A 26,842-nucleotide genomic window follows, 5' to 3' on the forward strand; every position below is an offset into this window, starting at 1 on the left:
ATTCCGTCCCTCATCCAAGAAATCCTACCTTGTAGATAGTAGGTGTGTTTTCGTGTGTGTGTGTGTGTGTGTGTGTATGGGGGGGAGCTCCAGTGGTGTTGTGCCATCCCAGTGTAACTCTCAAGAGCCCAGCACACACACCCTCATTCTAATTAAGCACAGGATCTTTGGGAGGCGAGCGAGGCGACCCTCGTTTCCCCTAGATTAACCCTGCGTAGTTGTTCTGGCACGCTGTGCCTCCTCCTGCTCCCGCGCCTCCTGCCCAGCCATGCGCCGTAATTAGAACGCAAGACAATTACCCAGCGTCCTCTTGGGACGCGCATTTTGTTCTCTTAATCTGGTGTCTTAAATAATTAAAGGAGCCATGAAAACCCCCCTGCTCTCTCTCCTTCCTCTGTTCACCATGAAACCCCTTGCTTTCTCTCCTTCATCTGGATGGAGGGCTTAAGAGGAGCAGCGGGTGTGTGTGTGTGTGTGTGTGTGTGTGTGTGTGTGTGTGTGTGTGTGTGTGGGGAGGATGTATTAGGTTTAGGTTTGCCCTCTTCCCTCTCTCATGTCCTCTCCTCTGTGCTGAGCTCTTGATAACTTAACAGCTCTGCTATGATACTGCTCCTATTATGCCAGCGGAAAGAGGTTATAGAGAATGTGCTCCACCAGCTGAACCTGATTTGAGTGTGAGTGTGTGTGTGTGTGTGTGTGTGTGTGTGTGTGTTCTCCTCCATGTCGCCCTGCTACAGTCAACTCATTACAGTTCTCTCCCATAATCCTCTCCTCCACGGCGTGACATCCTATTAGGGCCGACCGTGGCTGTGGCCCAAGACCGTCTGTGCGTACTGTACTCCAGATGCCACACCAGGGTCCGGTGGGATGCTGCTACTACTGTGTACACACACACACACACACAATAATAATAATAATAACTTTGACCCTGGACAATCATTGTGTTATCTTTAATTTTGCTCCTTCAGTACTGTCTGATGCAACCTTACACACACACACACGCACGCACACACAACACATGCATGCACACACACACGGTCATGTTTCCACCTGGCTGGCCTGACCCCCAGCGAGTGTTTCCATAATGATCATTACTGTGGTTGTGTTGTGTGTGCTGTAACAGGTCACTGCATCCTCCAACCTCTGGAGTCCTAATTACTACAACTCCCAGAGCCCTTTGCTCAATTATTTACACTGCTTTTCACATCATCTTATTCTTTCACCTGTTGTTAACAGTGTTAGAAGCCTTGAACAAGCCTTGAACAAGGCTCCCCCTTTGCCCCTTAACTACCTCCTCTGCCTCCCTGGGTCCTCCCTACTCTCTGTGTAAACTTGGACTACTAGCATTCCTCTTCATTGCAGTTGTATGTATCTAATAATTCAGTTTTATACCATCTTCCCCCTATCTGCTCTACTATGCTCTGTAATAAGTTCATTATTATTGATTATTAAGCCTGAGTTGGCTTCACTCCACTCTGGCTCTCAGTGGAGGAGTGTGTGTGTGTGTGTGTGAGTGCGTATGTGTTAAGTAGGCTACATTTGTGTGTGTGTGTATGCATGCACGCACATGTGTTAGGTAGGCTACAAGATGATATTTTGTGTGTGCGTCTCTACTGCTTGGTATTCCACACACTGTCTCTGTGTGTTGTAGCTCAGCTGATGTTAGTCGTGTGTGTCTCCCCTACAGCCAGCAAGCTGGAGGAGTTTGAGCAGAAGAAGTCTATCAAGAAGAGAATCAAACCGCTCAAGGTCCTCGATCCAAAGATCGCTCAGAACCTCTGTAAGTATTACCTCTTCACTGGCCTGTTATAACACATTCATAAAGATCGCTCAGATCCCTTCTCCCAGCCTGTTATAACACATTCCTACTGAACTTAAATATGTCTTTTTTCATATTATTATTATTGCTATTATTTAGTTTTTTTTTAATATTGTGCAAGAAGAGGGAAGTTGAAAAGTGAATTAAGACAAAAGCAAACATCAAACGTCATCTGAGCAGAGCAGGGATCAACACACAGGCCATCAAATGACCTGGTAGTGCACCTGTGTGTTGATCCCTGCTCTGTGTGTGGTGCCTTCATATGGGCGGATGGTTGTTTTTCTCTTCTGGTTTTAATTAGCAGAGTCATTACTGCCGCCTGAAGAAGCAAAGCAGTCAGAACTGTGCACAGTGTCCTGCAGCAGGGAGAGGCGCTGGTGGCACTTTAGTGAAAGAGCAGAGAAATACATATGTAGGGATAGGAAAGTGCTCAACCATCAGTCAATCAAACAGGAGGGCAGGGGCCTGTCATGTCAGCCTCCCTCTCTCACTCTGCCTCTTGTTCTCTCCCTGTCGTGTGGGTGTGTGCGGATGATTCCCTCACTCACCCCTCTCTGCATTTGTACACACATTTGTTCCCCCGTCTCCCTCTCTGCATGGTTCCCACTTGTATATCCTCCTTTCTCACCCTCCTTCCCCCCCCCCACCTCCCTTCCTACGTGCCTGCAGGTGAACACAGACTGCCTGCTGTCACTCCTCTTGTGACACACACACACACACGTCCCTGATCTGCATCTCTCTCTCTCTCCCTCCCCCTCCCCTCTCCCTCCCTCTCTCTCTCCCTCCCCCTCTCTCTCTCCCTCCCCCTCCCCTCTCCCTCCCTCTCTCTCTCCCTCCCCCTCCCCTCCCCCTCCCCTCTCCCTCCCTCTCTCTCTCCCTCCCCCTCCCCTCTCCCTCTCTCTCCCTCCCCCTCCCCTCTCCCTCTCTCTCTCTCTCCCTCCCCCTCTCTCTCTCCCTCCCCCTCCCCTCTCCCTCCCTCTCTCTCTCCCTCCCCCTCCCCTCCCCTCCCCCTCCCCTCTCCCTCCCTCTCTCTCCCTCCCCCTCCCCTCTCCCTCTCTCTCTCTCTCCCTCCCCTCTCCCTCTCCCTCTCTCTCTCCCTCCCCCTCCCCTCTCCCTCTCCCTCCCCTCTCCCTCCGTTGCTCTGCTCCTGGCAGTGTTAATAGTAAGCGCTCCTCTCCAGTGTTGTGGTGTAAAACAGCGTCAGAGGCAGTCGTTACCGTCGCTGCGCCAATAACAACCATCTTGTAATAAGAGGAAAGGAAGAGGAAAGAGATTGAATGCACTACAGCGACATGGAAACATTAATGAACCTGGGCTACAGAACACCTGCGCCTCCTATGGCTCATCAGAACACACACACACACACACACACACTTTTCATTAGATCAGATGGGAAGAGATATACAGATCAGACAGTTACCAGCAAAATGTATTTATTATTAGGAGATGAATTGTGCAGATGAACAGCAATGCAATTTGAGTATGATCCCAGCTGACACGGAGAGGAAGTGGGAGAGATGGAGTGTGTGGCTCCCAGACACTGATGAGCATTCCCTCCATGCTGCTTCTGCTCTCCCTTTAACATGTCACATCTGGCTTCTAGAACACTTACGGTATCCCTCTGCATATCCAATCACCCTCTCCATATACATCTATGGGCTTCTCTCCCAGCGGTACACACAAGGAGTTAATCAATCCATCAAGTTTATTTGTATAGCACGTTTTACATCACTGTCTTTGGCAGCCTCCCAGTGGCATCATGTCAACTAAAGGCCTATGACAGGATCATCAGCTAAAAAAATGATATTATAATTATAATTTGGGACGATCTGGGAGTCCTTTTCCAGGAAAATTGTAGTCTTCTGTAAACTCATTTCATGCAATTCTACATTGTTTTTTTGCCCACTGCTGTTTAAAATTGTTGCTGAAAACAAACATCTATCCTCTGTCAATTTAATAATGCCATGTATCAAGGGTGCATATTTCACTTGGAGAGGGCTGAGTCAAGATTCACATGGAGTAGGCCTACGGTGTTGACACGGGTGCAATGACTCTCTTAAATGAAATGAAATGAATGAAAAAGAAAACAAGAAAAACAACAATAATATGTACCCTGCAGACATAAGCACAACCTAGATTTAAAAAGCAACGTGGATAACAGACAAAAGCAATAGATAGGAATCACCAAACAAAGGACCCAGTAAAACAGTTACAATTTTTAATAAATACAGTGCCTTCGGAAAGTATTCAGACGCTTCACTTGTTCCACATTTTGTTATGTTATAGACTCAATTTAAAATGGATTAAATCAAAAGAATTTGCCATCAATCCACACACAATACTCCAGAATGACAAAGCGAAAACTGGTTTTTAGAAATTTGAATTGAGTCATCTTAATGCAAGGATAATAGTTCATGTAATTTTGGAATCAATATCTTTGTTTTTATAGTCTCTGATTTGCATAGGAATCAATTACACACTGTGTAGATTAGGATGTCACTACCAAATTTTATATTGACAAACTCCCCAGTCCCTGTCCCCTACAAACATACCCATAACTTGATGCAGCTACCACTATTCTTCACACGAGTGATTGTGCGGAAACTGCATTGCATGTGCTGGAATTGCACCAAACTTAATGCTTTGTAGTAAAACCAAATAAAAAAATTTCCAGCCACTTTCTTTGCTGTGTCAATTGAATTCATTGTTGCAAACACAATTATGGATATGAGAGATATTATTTTCCATTAAGGGTTTCTGTTTGGCCACTTGCTTATAGACCAATTTTGCAGAGTCACTGAGATGATGTTGTCCCATCGACTGTGCTTTTTCCTCTCCACCATTCAACTTTGTAGATTTTTGTAATTCTCCCCAGGCCTCAGGGTCGCATTCCTGAGCAGTTTTGTTCCTCTCCATTTGCTCAGTTTGTAATGACAACCTGATCAACACAGTGTGTAATTGATTCCTATGCGAATCAGTGATCCTATAAAAACAAATATTAATTCCAAAATTACATGAACTATTATCCTTGCATTAAGATGGACTCAATTCAACTATATCCACTAACATTCTCTTTTAAATAGCCAATTTAAATAAATAGCCATGGTGACCAATGACTCTAGCTTCAGCTCCTGCTGGACGGAGGGCATTGGAGAAGAGCTCAACTCAGGGCAGGACAGGATGTGACTGTGAAGACAAACACCGCAGATGTGGTTGAATATGTGATTGTCTCATGACTGTATGTAGTCAATCTGACAGGGCTACTCACAGTACTGGGAAAGGAAACATTCGATGCCCCATGGGACATGGCTTCAGTTTCTGTCAGGAGTTGACACTGGTAATGGAGTGGACTGGTCATCACCTCAGATATTCAACGGAGCTAGCAAGCTAGATAGTTAGCTGCCTGGTTAACTGGTTAATAATTCCTATAATAAATGTTTTTAAAGAAAAATAAACTGAAAGTGTCACCCCCCCTGTTCTAGCTGTCAGTGTTTATGGTAAGATGTGTGTGGCAGTTGACACAGAGCTGATGGTGAATGGACTCTTGTTGCAGTGTGTCAACACAGTGAGTCCACAGTGTGACGCTGACAGGCTGCAGGGTCCTGCTGAGTGTCTCGAACTCTCTCTCACGCTCTCCAGAATGTTGCGCCTGAAAGAACGACACGCACAGACAGTGAGTCAGTGAACTGGCTAACCCATGCTTTTGATTGGATGGTCAGGAGGTCAGATTGCCATATTTGGTCTGAGGACCCTCCTCGGAAGCTCCTTTGAAACAGAGACAGTTCAGAAAAGAAAACCACAAACGAATGGGGCTTAACAGAGCATTTTATTTGATTCGATTTTTTTTTCATCAGGAGAAGCTCCCAAATCATGTTTCCTTGACTCCTTTTGAACCTGGACTACCATGTTGAACCGTTTCAGACCGCTGTTGAGAACATAGAAATCAAACCGCTTCTGTTTGAGTGGATTTGTTTGCGTGTGAGCTGTCTGAGGGCATTGTCTTTTTTTGTGTTTTATTTTCTCAAACCGACCTCCTCCTCCTCTTCCTTAGTGGACCAGCCTCCACTGACACACACACACACACACACACACACACACACATTATTTGTGTATCTAAATCAGCGTGTTAGATTAATGAGGAGCCAGTGCTGAGCTGGTCGTCTTCGCGCTCCCAGATCTCTCCACCTCATTGGCTCATAGCAGCCAGGCCTGTGACCTTTGTCTCATGTATTAAAGCAAAATGAGACTAATCAGCCAAGTCAAAATGATGCATTATGCACAGAGGAAATGAGAGAGAGAGAGAGAATACGATAGAGACCATAGAACAAAGAGAGGAGGTGAGGGAGAAGAGCCTCAGCTGTGTGCGCGTGTGCGTGGGTGGGTGTGTGTGTGCGTGCGTGTGTGCGTGGGTGGGTGTGTGTGTGCGTGCGTGTGTGCGTGGGTGGGTGTGTGTGTGCGTGCGTGTGTGCGTGGGTGGGTGGGTGTGTGTGTGCGTGCGTGTGTGCGTGGGTGGGTGTGTGTGTGCGTGCGTGTGTGCGTGCGTGGGTGCGGGTGCATGTCAGCAGAAGCCTCAGCCCTCCTACTGTTGGCTGCTGATGCCCTGATCATCGATTGAAGAGAAGTTTGTAAAAGGAGGCCAGGCCCTCAGTTCAGACTCACACACCCAGAAGCACCTCCCTCCCCCCGCCACCACCTCCACTCCCTCCTTCTCCTGTCACTACCCTCGAAGAGAGAGAGAGAGATAAAAAGAGATATAGTGACTCTAGGGGTTATGTAAGCTTTGTACTGCTGTTTATGCATAAAACACCATATACGTTTGATGCTTGCTCAGGCACACTATACTGCTGTACTATACAGTACAACCAACAACTGCACTCTGTACTAGAAGTGTTTGTGTGTGTGTGTGCGTGCGTGTTCGTGCGTGCTTGTGCATGCAGTACAGCTGACTGCACTGCTACACATGGGAAGACTGCTTGACTCATCTTACATTTCACACTCACTGGAGAGAATTGAGGATGTTTCTCTGAATAGACTACAGGAGTATTTGTCATGCTCTTCAGTATTCTCTCTCTCTCTCTCTCCCCCTCCCAGCCATCTTTCTGGGATCGTTTCGTATGCCTTACCAGGAGATCAGCCGGATGATTGTGGAGGTGGATGAGGAGCAGCTTACTGAACCCATGATCCAGGTACCTCTCGTTTCACAATGACCCCCCCCCCACTTATTCTCCACTACCCCTAACACCTCCCCTCTGCCCACTGTCCTTTTCGCCACCTGACGTCATGGTCTATCAACATTGGGTCTATCTACTATAGCTTCTCCAACCACAGTCGCTGCTACTACCACCATTCCTACAGCTGAGGCAGGATAGCACAAACATGTTTTCCTCAGAAAATGTTCCTTCATTCTCTCTGTAAAGGTAACCCAGCACAGACCTCTGTCCTTTACCACAATGGGATAAAAATAACATGTGTACCTCACATCGACACAGAACTGTCCTCTCCTCTCTCCCTCCCTCCCTCTCTGACAGCAGAGCTCAGACAGAGCAGATGAGAGGCTGGTGTTTCTGGAGGAGTAGAGCGCCCTGTCATCCCCTCATCTCATCCTCTGTTCCCTCCTCCTCCTCATCTCCTTGGCCTTTCTGGTCTCTTGGTCTCGTAGCGAGCGTGCTAGGCTGCTCCCCGCCATGACCTTGGTCTCCCCCTGTCCTGGCTCATTAACGCGAGACGCTGGAGCGTGACACACACACACACACACACGCACACGCACACATACACAGGCACACATACACATACACAGACACACTTACACAGGCGCACACACACACAATGAGTACTGTGCTCCAGTTTAGATTGGAAAGAACCGTTTGAAACATAATGAAAGATAATTGTATGGTAATAGGTGGGAGGTTAACCTGAGTACAATACACAATAGAATAGTTTGCTGATTTGACGTCAGTTATCTTCAATGAGGTTGTTAACATCTTTTCACAGTTAAAACTATAAGTTTTGTGCAGTGAATGGAACTGTCGGGTTGGGTTGAATTAGTGGTAATTACGCTTGAGCAACTCATGAGTGTTATGTAGTCTTTTAGAGCAAGCAATTTGACTGAGCAGAACATCTAATTAAACACATTCTTTCTCTCTCTCTCTCTCTCTCTCTCTCTCTCTCTCTCTCTCTCTCCCTCTCCCTCTATCCCTACAGAACTTGGTGAAGCACCTACCTGAGCAGGAGCAGCTCAATGCCTTGGTCAAGTATGAGAGCGACTACAACAGCCTGTCAGAACCAGAACAGTTTGGGGTGGTGGTGAGTACGCACACACTCGCACGCACGCACACGCACAGGCGCATTGCCTTCCGATCTCACTGCTGCTTCACCTGTCTTCCCTCCCTGGGCCTACTGTATGTAGGTGAGGTCCTCTGTTGTGGGTTTGATTCCTGCTGGGACCATATATACTGAAATGTATACACTCACTGCAATGTAAAACGATTTGGATAAGAGCGTCATCTAAATGGCATATATATATATATATATATATATATATATATATATATATATATATATATATATATAGATGACAATCTATTCCCATGGTAAGCCTGCTCAATATACAATACATGTCATAAACGTGTAGCACAAAGGTGTGTCACGTTAATGATGCTAGTATGCTAATCCTCTCAGCAGCTTAAGGCAGGAGAACAGCTAACAGGCATTGTAATGCTGCTCCACCATGATTCCCCTTAGTATTACTGTGGAAATAATAACAGTACGTTAATGAAATAAGCACCAACTTTCCCCCCTCCCTCCCCCTCAGCAGGCTGTGTGTGTGTGTGTGTGTGTGTGTGTGTGTGTGTGTGTGTGTGTGTCTCTGTGTGTGTGTGTGTGTGTCTCTGTGTGTGTGTCTCTGTGTGTGTGTGTCTCTGTGTGTGTGTGTGTGTGTGTGTGTGGTCTGATAGCCCAAATAGAGTTTCGCTAAGCAGATCATGGTTGTCACACACTGATGAGCTCTGGCGTATTCTTGTCAATACCCTGGTGATCCCTCCTTCCTAAAACACAACTAAAGCAAGGAAGGGTAATTAACATGCACACAATCCCTCCATCCCTCCATCCCTCCCTCTTTCTCTCTGAGGCTTAAAAGAAAAGAAAGGACACCCGTGGACCGGGCTGATAATTTCCTCACATTAAAGTGCGACGCCGTAACCCAATTATGTCTCAAACGCTTTCTTAAGGACTCTTCCAGAGGAGATTTATTCATACAAATGCGTGACGGCTGTTAAACATCCCTCCAAAACGCCCAATCCCCTTTGCTGCCTTAAAACACACAATGACACTTTCAATAGAACACACACACACACACACACGCGCACACACACACACACACAGGGGCATGAATGTACTCACACAATGTCCCATTAAGGTACAAGAAGCAGTATGTGTTTCGTCCTCTCTATTGTAATCCCAACGGCCATCTTGATCACTGTTTTGATGGACGGTCTAACAGCCTCTTATCAGGCAGCCGGCGTACCGAGCGAGCCGAGGCCCGGTGTTACCTGTCCATCTGCAGCTAACAGCGCCATGATGTCCTCTCTGGGGCCTGTTTGATGGCAGCAGTAATCAGCGGTACACACCGGGCCTCTCTCTCAGAATGCAGAGCAGCGCACCTTTCCTCGTCCGCCGCGTCCTAAATATTAGGTGTCAGAGCGTCCTGCGTCGAAGCGGTGATTTGCGGGGTAGCCTTGCCTCGCTCGCCTGGCGTCGGGCGGCGGCCATGATGGAATAAATAACCAATGGGCTGTAGCCCGAAGACAGACGCAGCGGCGCTCTCGCCGGCCGGGTCATTGCCGACCTTGGGTCCTGATTCACTGTGGCGCCGGCGGGACAGACGGACTGCTAATGAGGAGGGAGGGGAAGGCTGCATGGAGGAGGGAGGGGCGGGAAGGCTGCATGGAGGAGGGAGGGGCGGGAAGGCTGCATGGAGGAGGGAGGGGCGGGAAGGCTGCATGGAGGAGGGAGGGAGGGGAAGGCTGCATGGAGGAGGGAGGGAGGGAAGGCTGCATGGAGGAGGGAGGGAGGGGAAGGCTGCATGGAGGAGGGAGGGGCGGGAAGGCTGCATGGAGGAGGGAGGGAGGGGTGGGAAGGCTGCATGGAGGAGGGAGGGAGGGGAAGGCTGCATGGAGGAGGGAGGGAGGGGAAGGCTGCATGGAGGAGGGAGGGGCGGGAAGGCTGCATGGAGGAGGGAGGGGCGGGAAGGCTGCATGGAGGAGGGAGGGGCGGGAAGGCTGCATGGAGGAGGGAGGGGCGGGAAGGCTGCATGGAGGAGGGAGGGGCGGGAAGGCTGCATGGAGGAGGGAGGGGCGGGAAGGCTGCATGGAGGAGGGAGGGGTTATGTTGAGCTTTTGAACCGGCAGTGTTGTTTGTTAGATGACTAACCAATCTTGGAGAGAGAATGAGAGACGTAGAGAGAGAGAGACAGGCAGACAGACAGACAGACAGATAGATATGTGGAAGATCGATAGAGTTGACCAAGATGGCGGCGCGCATGCATCGCGACGCTCAGTGTCTCTCCAGAGTTTGCGAACTAGTAGTTATTTGCTTGTTTATCTTAAGTATTCTCGCTAAAAACAGTTTAGCGTTCATATCGTACAGCCGACAAGAACTTCTGGACATCGGTTCCGGCACTCCAGTCATCTTTATCGACGATATACCCGAGATTAGCAAAACAGCGGGTCCAGCTAACTCCGCTACACCGACCGGAAGAGGCCCCAGACCGGCTCGGAAACGAAAACACAGGCGAGGGAGCCGAGGTGGGCTGAGAGCTAGGCTAAAGCTAACTCCACACCGACTCTCTTTACCTAGCCTTTTCCTTGCAAATGTTCGTTCCCTGGCAAACAAGATGGATGAACTGCGGCTGCGGATCACCACCCACAAATGGATTATGGACTGTAACATCATGGTTTTCACTGAAACCTGGCTCAACAGCGAGGTTCCCGACAACGCTATCGAGCTAGCAGGGCGCTGCGTTCTCCGAGCAGACAGAACAGCAGGCGACTCCGGTAAGACCAGAGGTGGAGGTTTGTGCATTTATGTAAACAAGACGTGGTGCACGGACACTACCATCACCGAGAGTCACTGCTCAGCTAACCTGGAGTTTCTCATGGTTAAGTGTAGACCTTTCTATCTGCCCAGAGAGTTCACGTCTACTGTTATCACGGCAGCCTATATCCCCCCTGATGCTAATGCTAAGATTGCTATGAAAGAACTGTATGCTGCCATTAGCAAACAACAGACTCTGCATCCCGAGGCAGCCTTCATTGTCGCGGGTGACTTCAATCACTCCAACTTAAAGACTGTACTGCCCAAATTCCACCGAAATGTCTCTTGCCCCACCAGAGGAGACAGGACATTGGACCAAGTATACACCAGCATGGCTGATGCGTACAAAGCCGTTCCCCTCCCCCACCTAGGTCAATCAGACCACCTCTCATTGTTCCTACTGCCCAAGTACTCAGCACTCATCAAACGAGTGAAACCTACAGTGAGGACAGTCAAGGTCTGGCCAGAGGGAGCTGACTCAGCGCTCCAGCAGCGTTTTGGAAACACTGACTGGGGTGTGTTTGCCACTCAGGCCACCCATGACTCCCACACGGACATTAATTCATATGCCTCATCTGTTTTGGACTACATCAATTCCAACATCAGCAGTGTCACCACACTCAAGCGGATCACCACTTTCCCTAATCAGAAGCCATGGATGAACAGTGAGGTCCGACTCCTGCTGAAGGCACGCGACATTGCCTTCAGATCAGGGGATGCTCGGGCCTACAGCTCATCCAGGGCTAATCTGCAGAGGGGCATCAAAAAGGCCAAGCACAACCACAAGCTGAGGATAGAGGATCACTTCAGAAACAACTCTGACCCCCGACGCATGTGGCAGGGCATCCAGGCCATCACTGACTACAAACCATCTAACACCTCACCCCTCTCCGTTGACGCCTCCCTCCCTGATGAGCTGAACCACTTCTACGGCCGCTTTGACAGGGACAACAAGGAGGTGGCCACCAAGGCTGTGCTCCCTGCGGATCACCAGCCCCTCACTCTATCCCCCACCGACGTGTGCGCGGCACTGAGCAGGACTAACGCACGCAAGGCTGCTGGTCCTGATGGGATCCCCGGACGCGTCCTCAGGGCCTGCGCTGTGCAGCTGACTAAGGTTTGGACTGACATATTCAACCTGTCCCTAGCCCAAGCAGCTGTCCCCGCGTGCTTCAAAACCACCTCCATCGTGCCGGTGCCAAAACACTCCACTGCAACGAGCCTAAATGACTTCCGACCAGTGGCACTCACGCCCATCATCATGAAGTGCTTCGAGAGGCTGGTCTTAGCTCAACTCAAGACCTGCCTACCACCCACACTGGACCCCTTTCAATTCGCCTACCGGCAGAACAGGAGTACAGAGGATGCCATTTCAACGGCACTTCACTCCGCCCTGTCCCACCTCGACAAGACTAACTCTTATGTGAGAATGCTGTTTATTGACTTCAGCTCAGCATTCAACACCATCATCCCCTCCAAACTGATCTCCAAACTCAGGCAACTGGGCATCAACCCCTCCCTCTGCAACTGGATTCTAGACTTCTTGACCAACAGGCCGCAGTCTGTTAGGCTTCACAACCACACCTCCTCAACCCTCACCCTGAACACCGGCGTTCCACAAGGCTGTGTGCTGAGCCCCCTCCTTTACTCCCTCTTCACCTACGACTGCACACCTGTACATGGCTCAAACACCATTGTTAAGTTTGCAGACGACACAACGGTGATCGGTCTCATCAGCAACAACGATGAGTCGGCCTACAGGGAGGAGGTCCAGCACCTAACAGTGTGGTGCAACGACAATAACCTGGCTCTCAACACCAAGAAGACCAAAGAACTCATTGTGGACTTCAGGAAGTCTAAAGCTGGCGCACACACCCCCATCCTCATCAACGGGACTGAGGTGGAGCGAGTCACCAGCTTCAAGTTTCTGGGTGTCCACATCTCTGAGGACCTCTCCTGGACCCTCAACACCTCCACCCTGATAAAGAAGGCTCACCAGCGTCTCTTCTTCCTGAGGAGACTAAAGAAGGTACATCTACCTCCTCAGATCCTGGTGAACTTCTACCGCTGCACCATCGAGAGTATCCTTACCTACTGTGTCACAGTATGGTATGGCAACTGCTCGGCATCGGACCGGAAGGCACTGCAGAGGGTGGTGAAAACTGCCCAACGCATCACCGGTTCCTCACTCCCCTCCATCGAGGCTGTCCAGGGCAAACGATGCCTGCGTAAGGCACGCAGCATCGTCAAGGACATCTCTCACCCCAACCATAGACTTTTCACCCCACTCCCCTCCGGGAGGCGCTACAGGTCTCTCCGCACCCGAACCAGTAGGTTCAGAGGCAGCTTCTTCCCTGCGGCTGTCACCCTGCTGAACTCGAACACTACACCTACCTGACAAACTACTACCCCCGCAACCCCCACCCCCCCCCCCCGGACAATTGCACTATTGCACTATACTCCCCTCCCCTTCTCTTACTCATTACCACTGCTCTTCTGTACATACCTGTTCATACTGTTCATAATGCACATAATGCACACATCCTATATTTTCTTTAATACTACTGCACATACTGTACATACTTGTTTATACTGTTTATACGGCATTCCATATTTATATTTATTCGGCATCTACCTCATGTTACTGTTAATACATATATACTGCTAGACTGCATTACCCATACAGCTCATATGCTGCTACACTGCTCATACTGTAACTATTTATTCTACTATAATGCTACTGTTACTCACATACTGCTATACTGCACTGCTATATTATACTGCTTATATTATTCTATATTACACTGCACTACTACTGATCATATATTGCACTACCTGTAAATACTGTCCACTGCACTTTCTGCTATTTTGCACTTCTGGTTAGACGCTAACTGCATTTCGTTGTCTCTGTACTTGTACTCTGCACAATGACAATAAAGTTGAATCTAATCTAAAGTTGGGTAGGCCTTAATAGAGAGAGGGAGGAAGAGAACAGGGTGGAATGAGAGATGAAAGAGAGAGTCTCACCCCTCCTGACACTCCTGTGTTGTGTGTCTCAGCAGGGAGAAGTGAGGAAGCCACGGTAGCCAAGCTTACATAATGTTGTGTGTTGGTGCGCTGCTTTATGTATGGGTGCGTGCGTGGGCTCACAGAGGGCTGCGCTGCTGCATGTGTTTTAAACTGGCAGGTTCAAAGGGAATCGTTAGCGTGTGATTGTGCAGGCTTTCTGTGTCAGTGTCTCCCCTCGCTTACGGGAGCTGTCACACCCAGGTTGCACCCCAACTCTTTTGTTTCTGTTGGAACTAAGAACGGGGGGGGGGGGGGGGGGATCCTAGAGGGACATTCGATCAGCATATACACGGTTAAAACCATGTGGGAACATACAGAGAAAGGTATGGCTGATTTGGTGTGTGTGTGTAGGGGGGGGGGGGGGGGGGGGGGGTCTGTGTGTTGTGTCTCTGAATGATGACACTCTAACTCCAACCTGGCTCAGTGGTAAATCGTATGCGTGACAGCAGACAGACAGATTTCTTTCTTGGGTTTGGTGAGACGCAGTCAAAACAGCTTCCATGGCCTCAATTGATGTTTATATTTATATAACTGCACGCTCAGGGGAGGAGGAAAAAGTTTGTTAGTCATTTAGGTTTCATTTCATGGTGTCGGCTTTTTGTGGTCTGTATTATGGTTTGTATTTTAGTTTCAGCTGTCTCCAGCTTTGTTTTTCGGTTATGTTGAGCTGCAGTGTTCTGTTTTGCATTTTGAGAGGAGCTCGAGGAGAGGGGCCTGATTCGAGGGGCTGTCATGTTAGCCTGATCCGTTTCCCCAACGCGCGCGCACACACACACACACACACACACACACACACACACACACACACACACACACACTCTTGTGCTTTCCCAGATTGATTGTTTGAGTCATACTGTACATCAGATGCAGAGAGAGAGAGACAAGTTTGATAAACTTGTTAAACACAAGGTAAAAAACCTTGTCTGCTGTCTCAGGTTGTAATATTTCATAGTGCTACTAGAGACTACTTACTGTAGCATTTCGTCCATGCTTGAAAATAGCATTGACCTAAAACCTCCTACTGTGTGTGTGTGCGTGTGCGCACGTCATCTGTCCTTCATACGCCACATGAGTGACGGCGTTGCCCGTGACTACAGGTGAAGTCGGTCGAAGTGGTTGACAAACTTCTAGCCCGCTTGGTCGGAAAGGATGAGGGATAAATAATTTCGTGCATGAACATCCTTTTCCCTCTGTCTCCACTCTCGAGCTCATCCTTGTCAAACATTTATGACTCGGGGCTCTCTGAATCCCAGCCTGTTTCATCAAGGATTAGACGGAGGTTGACGCACCGTGGTGGCGCTCGCTAGCTGCAACATGGCAGAGTATTGACACACATAAATTAGACAGTTAGCTCACTGGCTCATTTTTTTAGTTTAGTCCTCCCTCTGTTTGAGTTCTTCCCATTTCCTCCTCCATCTGCTGTTCTACTTCTTTCTATTTATTTTTGGAAGATAATGAACAAATCTTTTGTTCCCTGTTGTGTTCATTGATTTTGACAGTCTTTGTTCCTGCCATGGTTTTAATGATACTCTTTAGCTGTGCAGTACTGTAGGGATGTTCAGGTTTGAGAGAAAGTAGTCAAACACTATTAAATACCTGAATAAACTGAAAAAACCTCCTCACCGTAGGGGGTTGAAGAGTTGTACTGTATGTTGATTGTTTGTCTTTGTTGAGTATTTAAATATGCACAAATGTCTCTACCTCCACATGCAAGAGGACGGCATTATATTTTAGCATCAGGGGGTGAACAATTTGTACCTCTTATTTTTCATCTTTCAAATGATAAGATTAATTATTATTATTATGGTTTATTTTTTACCGGTCGCTTAGTGTGTTTTGTCCATTTGTATTCATTATCTTCAACCACACAGTAACTAATCTTACTGAAACAATAACTGCTCTGTCTCATAGCTGAAAATAGCCGGTGTGAGATTAATCTCTCTCCTTATTGTGTTACTTTACCTCTTTAGATGTGGTGTTGTTGGCCAATCTGTTGTGATGCAGATAGATGAGGCCTCCTGCCCCCCTGGCGGCTGCCCCAACCTCCTGTCAGCACACACACACACACACACACACACACACACACACGCAAACGTACACACACAGGGGGGGGGAATCATCTGGCGCTGTTGTGCTCTCTGCCCACTGTCAGAGCAAGACACACAAACGTGCCTTTGATAATTCTACAAAGCCACAATTAAACCCTTAGTGGGGACATCATATCACAGTGCCTGCCCTCATCTGCCTTAACAGGAGCACATTACAACACACACACACACACACACACACCAATACTACAGATCAGCCCTGGCTGTATCCAATGCAATATCTCCCAATTGACTGTAATTGTGTGAGAGGAGTAATCCAACACGGTCTATTGTATATTCCGCCCATTCGCTGCCTCGCCAATTAACTCGCCTGAATCCCAAATCAGATCATTGCTAACATCCATTACTATTGCCTAGCAACAAAAGGTAGTTATGTAAATGGGTTTTAACTGCTCGACTCAAAAGGATTGGGCAAACTGCAAAAAGTCTCAAAGTGCTTTAAGTGGGGGGTTGATAAGTAATGTGTGCTGTGATGACTCGCTTCAGCTGGATGTGAAGTACAATCTGGTTATGAATGTTAGTTACTGTTACTAGTACTTGTCTAAAGTAAATAAATAAATGCCTGGGCTGTGAATGTGTGGGGAGGAGTCTCTGTGTTCTGGTCCTGTTCCAACTAACCTTTTTATTTTTCTTGCTTTCTTCCACTCCTTCTTTCTGTTCTCCACTCCTCCACTCCCTCGCCCCCCCTTGCTCCTTCATTCATGTCTGCCTCTTCTTATCTCCACCCTCTCCTCTCCTCTCCTCTCCTCTCCTCTCCTCTCCTCCTCCTCCTCTCCGTCCCTCAGATGAGCAGCGTGAAGAGGCTGCATCCCAGGCTCAACTCCATCCTGTTCAAGCTCCAGTTTGAGGAGCAGGTGAACAACATCAGGCCAGACATCATGGCGGTGAGCGCGGCGTGTGACGAGGTCAGGAAGAGCAGGGCCTTCAGCCGCCTCCTGGAGCTGGTCCTCCTGATGGGCAACTACATGAATGCTGGCTCCCGCAACGCCCAGTCCTATGGCTTCGACCTCAGCTCCCTCTGCAAGGTACACACACACACACACACACACACACAGACGCACACACAGACATGCACCAGACACTCCCACACTCGTGTACGATCGAAAAGGCTCCAACATACCAGTCCCACGCACCCTAATATCCCATTTTACAGTTGTTTGTTTGTGATCTTCATTGAGAATATTTAATCCACCTTGAACCGTCAACCGTCTACCCAATTAACTTGTCTGAAAGTCCCCCGTTCCCCCTGGCGGAATTTCTATTTACATACAGTTTACACCGCCATTTATCAGAGCTGGAGGATGACTAATGGCCTGTAGTCAGATCTCACGTCCACACCAAGCGGAAGGGAACGTGTTGTTATAATGCATTGTCTTATCAGACTCTGCTGTGGAGATTACCAGTAAAATGATACATGATCACTCGTCCTTCAAGGCAGAGGAACGACTGTCCCACATCAAGGATGGGTTGATAAGTGTATGCGTGCGCGAGCGTGCGTGCGTGCGTGCGTCCGTGTGTGAGAGTGAGTGCATGCATGCACGCATGCATGCATGTGTGTGTGTGTGTGTGAGCACATGCGTGTGTGTGTTTTCTCTCATTTGTCTCAAGCTTTGATGTCACCTTGGCGCGTGGCGGAGGCGCCTATCAGAGCACTGATCTCGAGTGCCTCCTGCCATGAGACGCATTTGTTTGAAAACGATTTCATTTGATTTAACACTATCAGACTCCCAGGCAGGGCGAGGCCTATCTGCTGGCATCTATCAGAGCAGAGCAGAGGGGGGAAAAAAAAACACTTTATTCCCCACCATCTGTCCATCGGAGATAACTGGGCCTAACACACCATGGTTGAGGAAGGCGTCCCTCACCTCCAGTAAGGCGGAGGCAGATGGAGATGGAGTTGGGTGGAGGCGGGAGGTACAGTGGAGTCATGAACAGTATGGTTCTATTGGTGGGGAGAACCACCTGCAGGCCTCAGGACTGAGCAGTGAGACGCACTTTTTGTTCCAAACTTTATCATCATTTAATTAAATGATACTGTTTGGAGTGCATTGTTTGTTTGGCCTCGGGTATCCTGCTACTCATCCTAGACAGGGGGAGGGAGGGAGGGAGGGAGAGAGAGATGGATAGATACATACATACATACATACATACATACATAGACAAAGAGAAGGAGTCATCCAGAACTCTCTCCTATCTGTGTCCAGAGAGAGGGGAGGGGAGGGGAGGGAGGGTGGCAGTGAATAATGACTTATTGAGCTCAGATGACACCTCAGAGCACTGGCACTAAAAGTACTTATGCACAGCATGAGCGTCTGGGCCAGACCACTGCCCTCAGCACCGGGGGAGCCAGGGGTAGCTCTTCAACCAGTGATGGGCACCGATATGGAAAGTCCATATCGATATCAGCTGAATTATTTCGATGCAATATCGACGTCGGTTGGAAAAGCTTCAATGAAGGAGAGCCATTAACAGCAGCACTCCCACGCATCAGAATAGAGAGGAAAATAGCCTGAATCCTACAACTTTGTGAATCACTTCTCTGTTGCCATTCACTCACTAAAAACGTAAACAAATGTGTAAAGCCATCAACTTCATTGTTGGATATATATATATATATATATATATATGCAATTGGCCAAACTTCAGAACAGATAAATATCAAAGCGTGCTCACACACACACACACACATGCTTTGTTGCTACGCTGGCTATGGAACAAGGTAGCTTTCTATATCACTATATCACTAACGAGCCCCTTCCCAGCACAAAGAAAGGGAACTAGTTTGGCGACCAAACGCACTGTAAATCCAGATAAATGTTGGCCGTGTGGCTGTGCTGTTCTAACTCCCGGCGAACCGTGTCTAGTTAGTAGTTGTGTTGAGCGTAAGCCGCTCTGGTGGAGTAGACAGTCATCCAGCTGATTTCAACCTGGATTTTCTTTCTTTCTTTCTTTTTTCTTCTTTCTTACACATTTGTCAGAGTTGAGACATATTTGGGTTTGCTAGTAAGCTGGGACTTTTTTGCAACATGATTTAGCGCAGAATGAGTAGAAATTGTCTCTGAGTGCATGTATAACTAATTGTGATGGAGCTGGTTTTGCTCTTCTGGTTTGCCTTGTGGGACAGTTGATTCTGTGCTAGTTTTCCCATTGAGAGAGGCGTTTCAGAGAGAGGCGTGCGTGTGTGTGTGTGAGAAGGTATGAGCAGACTAACTCCAGTTACCACAGCAACGTACACACTATCCATTTATCACAGACTCTCTGCCTCGTTAGACCGGTGTTCACTTCTGCAGCCGTACAGAGACACACACACACACACACACACACACACACACACAGACAGTTTATTTCTAATCAGGTTTCCTGGCCTGGGCTCCATCTTGCTCTTTGATATTTTGAATCTTTTCAAAATCAACATGTTCTGATTTGGACCTCTGCTCTGATTGAAAGCATGTTCCAGACTCCCCACAGAGAAAAAACACCAGTTGGTTTCATGTAGTTGGGATCTTCTCCCAATATGCTTCATACATACACAGCAGCCAGTCTTCTTTCTACTGTTTTTTTGTCATATTTTTATTCATGGGCTGTCTCTCCTCTCTCTCTCTCTCTCTCTCTCTCTCTCTCTCTCTCACACACACACACACACACACACACACAGAGGAAGGTCTTTGGTGTGAAGTGGTGTGCAGAGCTCCTTTGGGTGGTATAGGGGGACAAAAGGAACAGACATATAAACATGGTGTTTCATGTTGCTTGCCTCAGGCGATGCCTGTCATCATGTTATTTGTTGATTTCTTTGGGGTGAGTTTAACCTGTCACACATACCACATTGTGTGTGTGTGTGTGTGTGTGTGTGTGTGTGTGTGTGTCTGTGTGCGTTTCTGATGCAATGCTTACCTTACCGTCCTCTCTGTGATCTTCTCTCTCTTTTTGTACTCTCTCTCTCTCTCTCTCTCTCTCATTCTGTTGTGTGTGTGTGTGTGTGTGTGTGTGTGTGTGTTTTAGATCCTCTTATGTTCAAGGGTATTATCTGCCAGGGATTGCTCACACCTCCGCCTCCCTTAGAGCGCTCTCAGACAAGTGGATCTGTTGAAGATCTATTAGTATACTGTATTTGCAGAGTCTGATGGGACTTTCAAACGCTTGATTATCTGTAACGCTCCCTCCTTATTCACTGTCACTTCATTCACTGCCTCTCATATAGTGTAAGTACACAAGTCACATCCAAGTACTGCTTTTATTTACAACATTTGAAAGTCTAGTTTCCTTTATCAGATTGGGGAAAAACACACATTAACCATGAAAGCAAAGGACTTGCTGTTGTTAAGGACATGAAAGGACAAACATTTATTTTTCTTAAATGTTCCCCTCACAATCTGTTTCAGTTTCCATCTCTCTCTATCTATCCATCTCTCTTTGTCTCTATTTCTCTCTCCTGTCCCCTGTGGTGTATCTCTCCTGGTGATCGGTGGGAGAAAGCAGTCCCATACACACTGGTCCTGCTGTGTTTAATAATGTTTGTATTATCTCCTCTAATCAAACGCATTCTGCTCCTGATTTCCCTCCTTTTCAATGTAGCGAGCACTCACACAAAGGCCTGCAGCAGGATGGTTATCATAATTGACAATGAAAACATCTTGCTTTTTCAATTCGGCCGCAATTTCAGAGTGTGCCATCAAATTAACTTGTCACACACAAAGGGACGGCAGGGTGTGATGTCTCTCTTCAGTAGGCAGCCCTTCTCCTCCGCCATCGCACGGCACTCAGCTCCGACGCCTTTTAAACCTCCCCCGTCTCCCAAACAAACAACACATTGACTCCCCCAGGCATGAGCAGCAGACACGGTTTTGAATATGTTATTGGAAAGGGATATTCAATGGTTTTTGAAAGATTCCGAAGTTTCTATCTGACTTCGTAATGACAAATCGTCTTCTCGTTACGGGGAGCTGTGATTAGCCTAATTAATCATATCATGTCAACGCGACGTCATGGAGGGTATTTTTAAAACGTGTTATTTATTTATTTTTTCGTTGCCACACTGGTCTTGCACTGGAAGTTGTTGGAAATGGTCCTGTTGATAAACATTAGTTAATCATGTAATATACGCCATTTAGCTGACGCTTTTATCCAAAGCGATTTACATTGCAGTGAGTGCGTACATTTCAGTATATATGGTCCCAGCGGGAATCAAACCCACAACCTAAGCGTTGTTAGCGCCATGCTCTACCAACTGAGCCACAGAGGACCTCATGTCATTGGACCTGTACTAATAATGTTGTCAAACCAGGTGGGGGGTGTATGTGCGTGTGCGTGTGTGCATATCCTGATGGAGTGACTATTATTCTAAGTGCATGTCTCTGACGTGTGTCCATACAGTCCTTCTGAAATGCAGTAGCTGGTGTCCATCAACCTATTGGATTGAACTATAAGCATTCCGCCCAGTGTAAGTTCTGATGAGGAAAACTCTTAACTGGATTGCGTGTGAAACCTATGAGTGTGTGTCTGTGTGTTCCCCTGCAGCTGAAGGACACCAAGTCAGCTGACCAGTTGTCCACTCTGCTGCACTTCCTGGCCCAGGTGTGTGAGGAGGAGTTTCCTGACGTGCTCAAGTTCTCTGACGACCTGCAGCACGTGGACAGAGCCAGCAGGGGTAAGAGCTGTGACACACACACACACACACACACACACACACACACACACACACAAACACATCAGCAAAACACGTTGTATAACATGATGTATATAACAAAGCACGCAACCATGGAAGTCCACGACATATCGTCATCATTACTTTCCATGACAACCTATTTTCCTCCCTCACTACAGTCATGCATTCCTGGTGGAGTGGTTCCTTTAACTGAGTGTTTTCCTTGAAGCATGTTCTCTCTCTCTCTCTCTCTCTCTCTCTCTCTCTCTCTCTCTCTCTCTCATCCTCCAGTCTCCCTGTGTGATTTTGGCTCTGCGCCGCGTGAATAAAGCTGCTGTTTTGGTTTTCTGTTGGTGTCAACTGAAGTTCTGTAACTCACCGAGGGCGATGCTGCCGACTGATGAATCACCTCCCATTCAAATGAGACTAGTCCCTAGAACAGGGGTGGGCAATTAATTTTTACAAGGGGCCACATGAGAAACCTGAATTGTGTCAGAGGGCCACACCAACGATAACTTGAACTTAATTCTGCTCAACTTTCTTCCATTGTAAAATGCACTAAATTATATATTTTGAATAGCTGGTACTGATAATCGGAAGAATAAAACTATTCTGTAAATATTTATATTAGGCAATGTGAAATTGTGGTGTATAGGTCAAATAAGAAAACAAAAACAATTATTGAATCAGTGCAATTTATTTTTAACTTGTTAATCTCCACAAACAATGAAAAACAACAAACAACTTAACAAGTTTATAGAAATACAGCAATACAACAAACAATAACTTGTAATGTTTTCCACCTCATTTTACCTCTTCAGTGAGAATAATCCAGTCTGTTCTGGGCTTGAACAAGGGCATTGAAATCTGGCTGAATGTCTGAGGTGGCTATGCGAAGGGCCTAGAACCACACACACACACACACACACACACACGCACATAAGCATTGGCACACACACACACACTCGTGCATTGGCAAGCCCACATGCATGCGCGCATTCTCACACACATACACACACACATACACACACACTGTTGTATTTTATCCATGACCCTGTACATTTTCATGACCCTGTGCAGTTCCTCCCTCCCAGTACAGTTCACTACCTGGTTCTAATTGTTTGTTGAGGCTCAGTGTCGCTCAATACATTGATAATGCAGAAGTCAATAGTCACCTGGCTCAGCCGTTGTAGGAGAGGAGGTATTGATTTTGAGGGGCAGGCTGCATGTTCTGTGTGCATAGAGCAGGATAGGTTTGCTCCTGAAGGACCTCCAAGGTCATCCATGTTGATGTGGACACAGGTGTCAGGTTGTGTGTGCCAATATGTCAATATATGGCACAGACAGAGAAAGTAAGTGTGTGTGTGTGTGTGTGTGTGTGTAATAGATAGAGAGAGAGAGAGATGACCAGGTGAAGATAGCCCAGTGATACACCCTCCTCCTCCTGCCTAGACAGAGATTTACTATTCCTGTCAGAACTACTGGGGCGTTTTACCTCCAGTTTTACTGCCCTCCGATTCCCACCTTGCTCTGCTCTGCAAGCAGCCTGGGGATTGGTCCCGGAGGGGGAGGACTTCTGTGTGTGTGTGTGTGTGTGTGTGTGTGTGTGTGTGTGTGTGTACCACCATAGGGCACAGTGAAGTCACACCCCACACAGATGCATCACCCTACAGTATCTTAGTCATGTTAGGAGACATGTTCTCTGGCCTGGTACACTCCAGAAAACACACAGGGACACGTGTTACTCTCCTCCCTCTGCGTCACCTCAGTGCTAATTTCAGCATTAAGACAACACACACACTCATACACAGAGCTTGGCCACCATGTCTAATGTGAGCTGACGGAAACAGGAACAGGGGGATGATTGCAGATGAGGAAGAGGGGGGGGTGGGGTCAGGGGAGGCAAAGTCATGTTCTGTGTGGTCACATCGCCGTGGGCAACCCCAAGAGGAAGTGGCGAGCGTAGGGGCGGAGCTGTCGCCTCGCGTTACTCTCCGCTCCACTGGAGCCGTCACAGCCGGGCCACACACACACAGGGAGAGGGGGACGGACAGGGAGGAGAGGAAAACCACCTGGCAGAGAGAGAGAGGTGTCACGACATGGCCACACACACACACACACACACACACACACACACATGGATAGAGGGATGATTAGGGAGGAAAAAACCACTGGGAGATAGAGAGAGAAAGGTGTCTTGGTCAAACACAGAAGGATGAGGAGGGATGGAGAGGGAGGAGAGAGAACATCTGGTGGAGAGAGAGAGAGAGAGAGGTGTCGCATCCTGTACTCACCATTTTTCTCCCCCCTCCCCACCCCCCACACACACACCTCCTCTCTCTCTCTATGAATGTGATAACAGTTTATTACCTCCAGTTTTTCCGACACCGATAGCAGCATCTTGTCTTTTTAATATCCCAGCTCCTGTATTCCTGCTCAGAACATTTCATTACGGTAAACACTGGCGCAGCTGAGTGGATTCTGCCTTCATCAAATCTAAGAGCCAGCTAGCTATCTGTGAGGCGATGTGACACTCCACAAGTAGAGTAGGTAGGAACATGATTCACAGAGCTGTTAGTGTATTTGCAAGAGAACACGATTTTGTGTGTGTGTGTGTATGTGTGTGTTCGCACGTGTGTGTGTTCGCACGCATGTGATGATAGAGTGACAACCTTCTATTCCAACACCTCATTAACAACCTCCATCTACCCTGGGGAAGGTAGCAGCTCACAGGTTCGCTTCAGAAGATTCTCATTGTCTGTGCTTTCCTTTTCTTCTCCCTTTCTTTCCCTCCCTTTCTCTCCACCTCCCTTCATTCCCTTCATTATGTTCCCCGGCATAGACCCCTCGCTGTGTTCCCTCCCTGCTTCTCTCTCTCTCTCTCTCTCTCTCTTTCTCTCTCTCTCTCTCTCTCTCTCTCTCTCTCTCTCTCTCTCTCTCTAGGCCCTTTACTCATTCTCATTTTTTTCCCCCCGTAAGGTTTGTTGTTGATACTCGGCAGGTGTGCTCCAGCAATTAGCCGGCGTTTTGTTTTGGGGTTTGTTTTCCTGCCTCTGTGACGGTAGTGTTTCTCCCCTCTTCAAGCGTCAGACAGACAGAGACACCCGGGGGGGCGATCTTAGTTCTCCTTACGCCGCTGTTCTGACTCCTCAGATGGTTACAACCCCTCTCTTCTATTTCTATGGTTACTGGGCCTATTGGCTCACTGCACTCGAGAGCTGCTCCACACATTTTTTGTGTGTAAAAAAAAAAAAAAAAGAAGAAGAAAGTGCTCTCTCTCTCTCTCTCTCTCTCTTGCTTCACGTCCTTCCTCTGCTTTCGTCTGCTCTTGATCAGATTCTAACGGGGTGTGTAGGGAAATGTAAAAGGAGCTCTGTCGCGATAACAGTCATTGCGTCGTTGTCGCTATCGAGTCGAAAAATGATTGGATAATGATGTCCTTTTCTTTCTAGCACTGAGCCATGGAGGGCTGTAACACGAGAGAGAGAGAGAGAGAGAGAGAACGTGCTCCAGCCTCATTTATGGCTTTGCGGGTCGGCTGGATGATAAAGAGATGTCAATGAGGGATTTGACCTCTTGAAATATTCACATTATTATTCCTCCACATCCTCTTTCTTTCCATCTGTCTATCTCTCCATATCTCTATCTATTCCTTCTGCAGGAGATGGGCTTTCAGTGGTCATAAAAATCAGAGAGAGAGGGGGGGGGGTGGTGGTGGAATGAAATAAGGTGTCTTTGCCTGCCACAGCATATCATTTTTGTTCTTGACACCTTAAAAGGTTTGACAGTCTGTATGACTGTATTTTCAGCAGCACTTTTACCTGTGGGTCTTGCCTGCTCTTTCACTGTACATTGGCTTTGATTCCTAGTGGTCAGAATGTCTTGTGGTGATTATATAGATATAGATATAGATATATATAGATATAGATATATATAGATATATATTACACTCATCTGTGTGTGGGTGTGCGTCTGAGGATAGGATACACTAGGCTAGGTCCAGCTAAAGCTGGATAAATACTTATGTAGACACTGAGTAAGCGGAGACCACACACACACACACACAACAGTCTCTGCTTCCTCAGTGTCTACATGTATGTCGTCCCCCAGCCTTACCTGATGGATTCTCGGGCCCTACTGTAGGTAGTGTGTTTTCATGGGTTTCCTCCAGTCTGCCACATAGTTATCATTCACTCCTGGCAGCGCGGCTGAGGCCTGGGGACTCTGATTGGCCAGACTCCTGGCAGTGCGGCTGAGGCCTGGGGGAGTCTGATTGGCCAGGCCGTAAAGCTGCGGGCTCCTCTGATTGGCGGCTTGTATTGAGCAGAGGCCGAGTGAACTCTTCACCCATCACTGCTCAGCCATGATCACACTTATCAACGCTCCGTCTTTAGACCCTGCTCTGCTCTCTGACACCCCGACTCTCACAGATATTGGTATGTTAATCTCTACACTCACACCGCAAGGCATGATAGAGAGAGAGAGAGAGAGAGAGAAGAGGAGAAATAAGGTCTCACTACATGCCACAGCATATCATTTGTGTTCTTGACACCTTAAAAGGTTTGATAGTCCAGTATTACTGTGTTTTCAGCAGGACTTTTACCTTTAGACCTGTAGACCTGTAGACCTGCTCTTTCACTGTGCTGCGTTTCTCTCTCTCACTCAATAAGGCCATTCAGTGGCGTTGATTCCTTGTGGCGTGTCTGCAAGAACTAGACACAGTGTTTACCATAACAGTGGTGATTAGATCCCTCCCTCGCTCTGCACCCTTTGGTGAATTGAATTGTGAGTGTGTTTGTCAGGAGCCGAGACAGATCAGTCCAACGCAGCCAACTGTAGCTTTCTTTCTCTCTCTCCACTTCCGTCCCTCTTTACTCCCTCTTTCTCTCTCCCTCTTTTTTTATTTATTTATTTATTTTTGTAATAGCAGGTGGCAGTGGACATGAGTTTAGTGCTACCTAGGAGCCATCTCTGTTTTTTACCTTATCAGCTCTCTCTCTCTCTTACACACACACACACACTTCCGACTGTGTCTGAAAGTGGTAATCAGTGCTCCCTTCCCGAGGCCTGGCGCCTGCCTGAATACTGACCTGATTGAGACCATCAGCAGGC

General features: G+C 47.7%; 1 protein-coding gene across 1 annotated transcript in view; it reads left to right on the forward strand.

Moving 5' to 3' along the window:
* LOC310819586 (protein diaphanous homolog 3-like) overlaps positions 1-26,842 on the forward strand; it is a gene marked incomplete at its 5' end in the record, with an annotated part of 212,911 nt that overhangs the window by 119,245 nt on the left and 66,824 nt on the right. Inside the window, 5 exons of the mRNA XM_083690891.1 lie at positions 1,688-1,780; positions 6,911-7,005; positions 8,021-8,122; positions 16,872-17,111; positions 21,604-21,733. Of these exons, the coding sequence (XP_083547017.1) occupies positions 1,688-1,780; positions 6,911-7,005; positions 8,021-8,122; positions 16,872-17,111; positions 21,604-21,733 (660 nt within the window). The remainder of the gene's footprint in view (positions 1-1,687; positions 1,781-6,910; positions 7,006-8,020; positions 8,123-16,871; positions 17,112-21,603; positions 21,734-26,842) is intronic.

Source organism: Argentina silus, assembly GCF_951799395.1.
Source record: "Argentina silus genome assembly, chromosome: 19".
NCBI classification, from domain to species: Eukaryota; Metazoa; Chordata; class Actinopteri; order Argentiniformes; family Argentinidae; genus Argentina; species Argentina silus.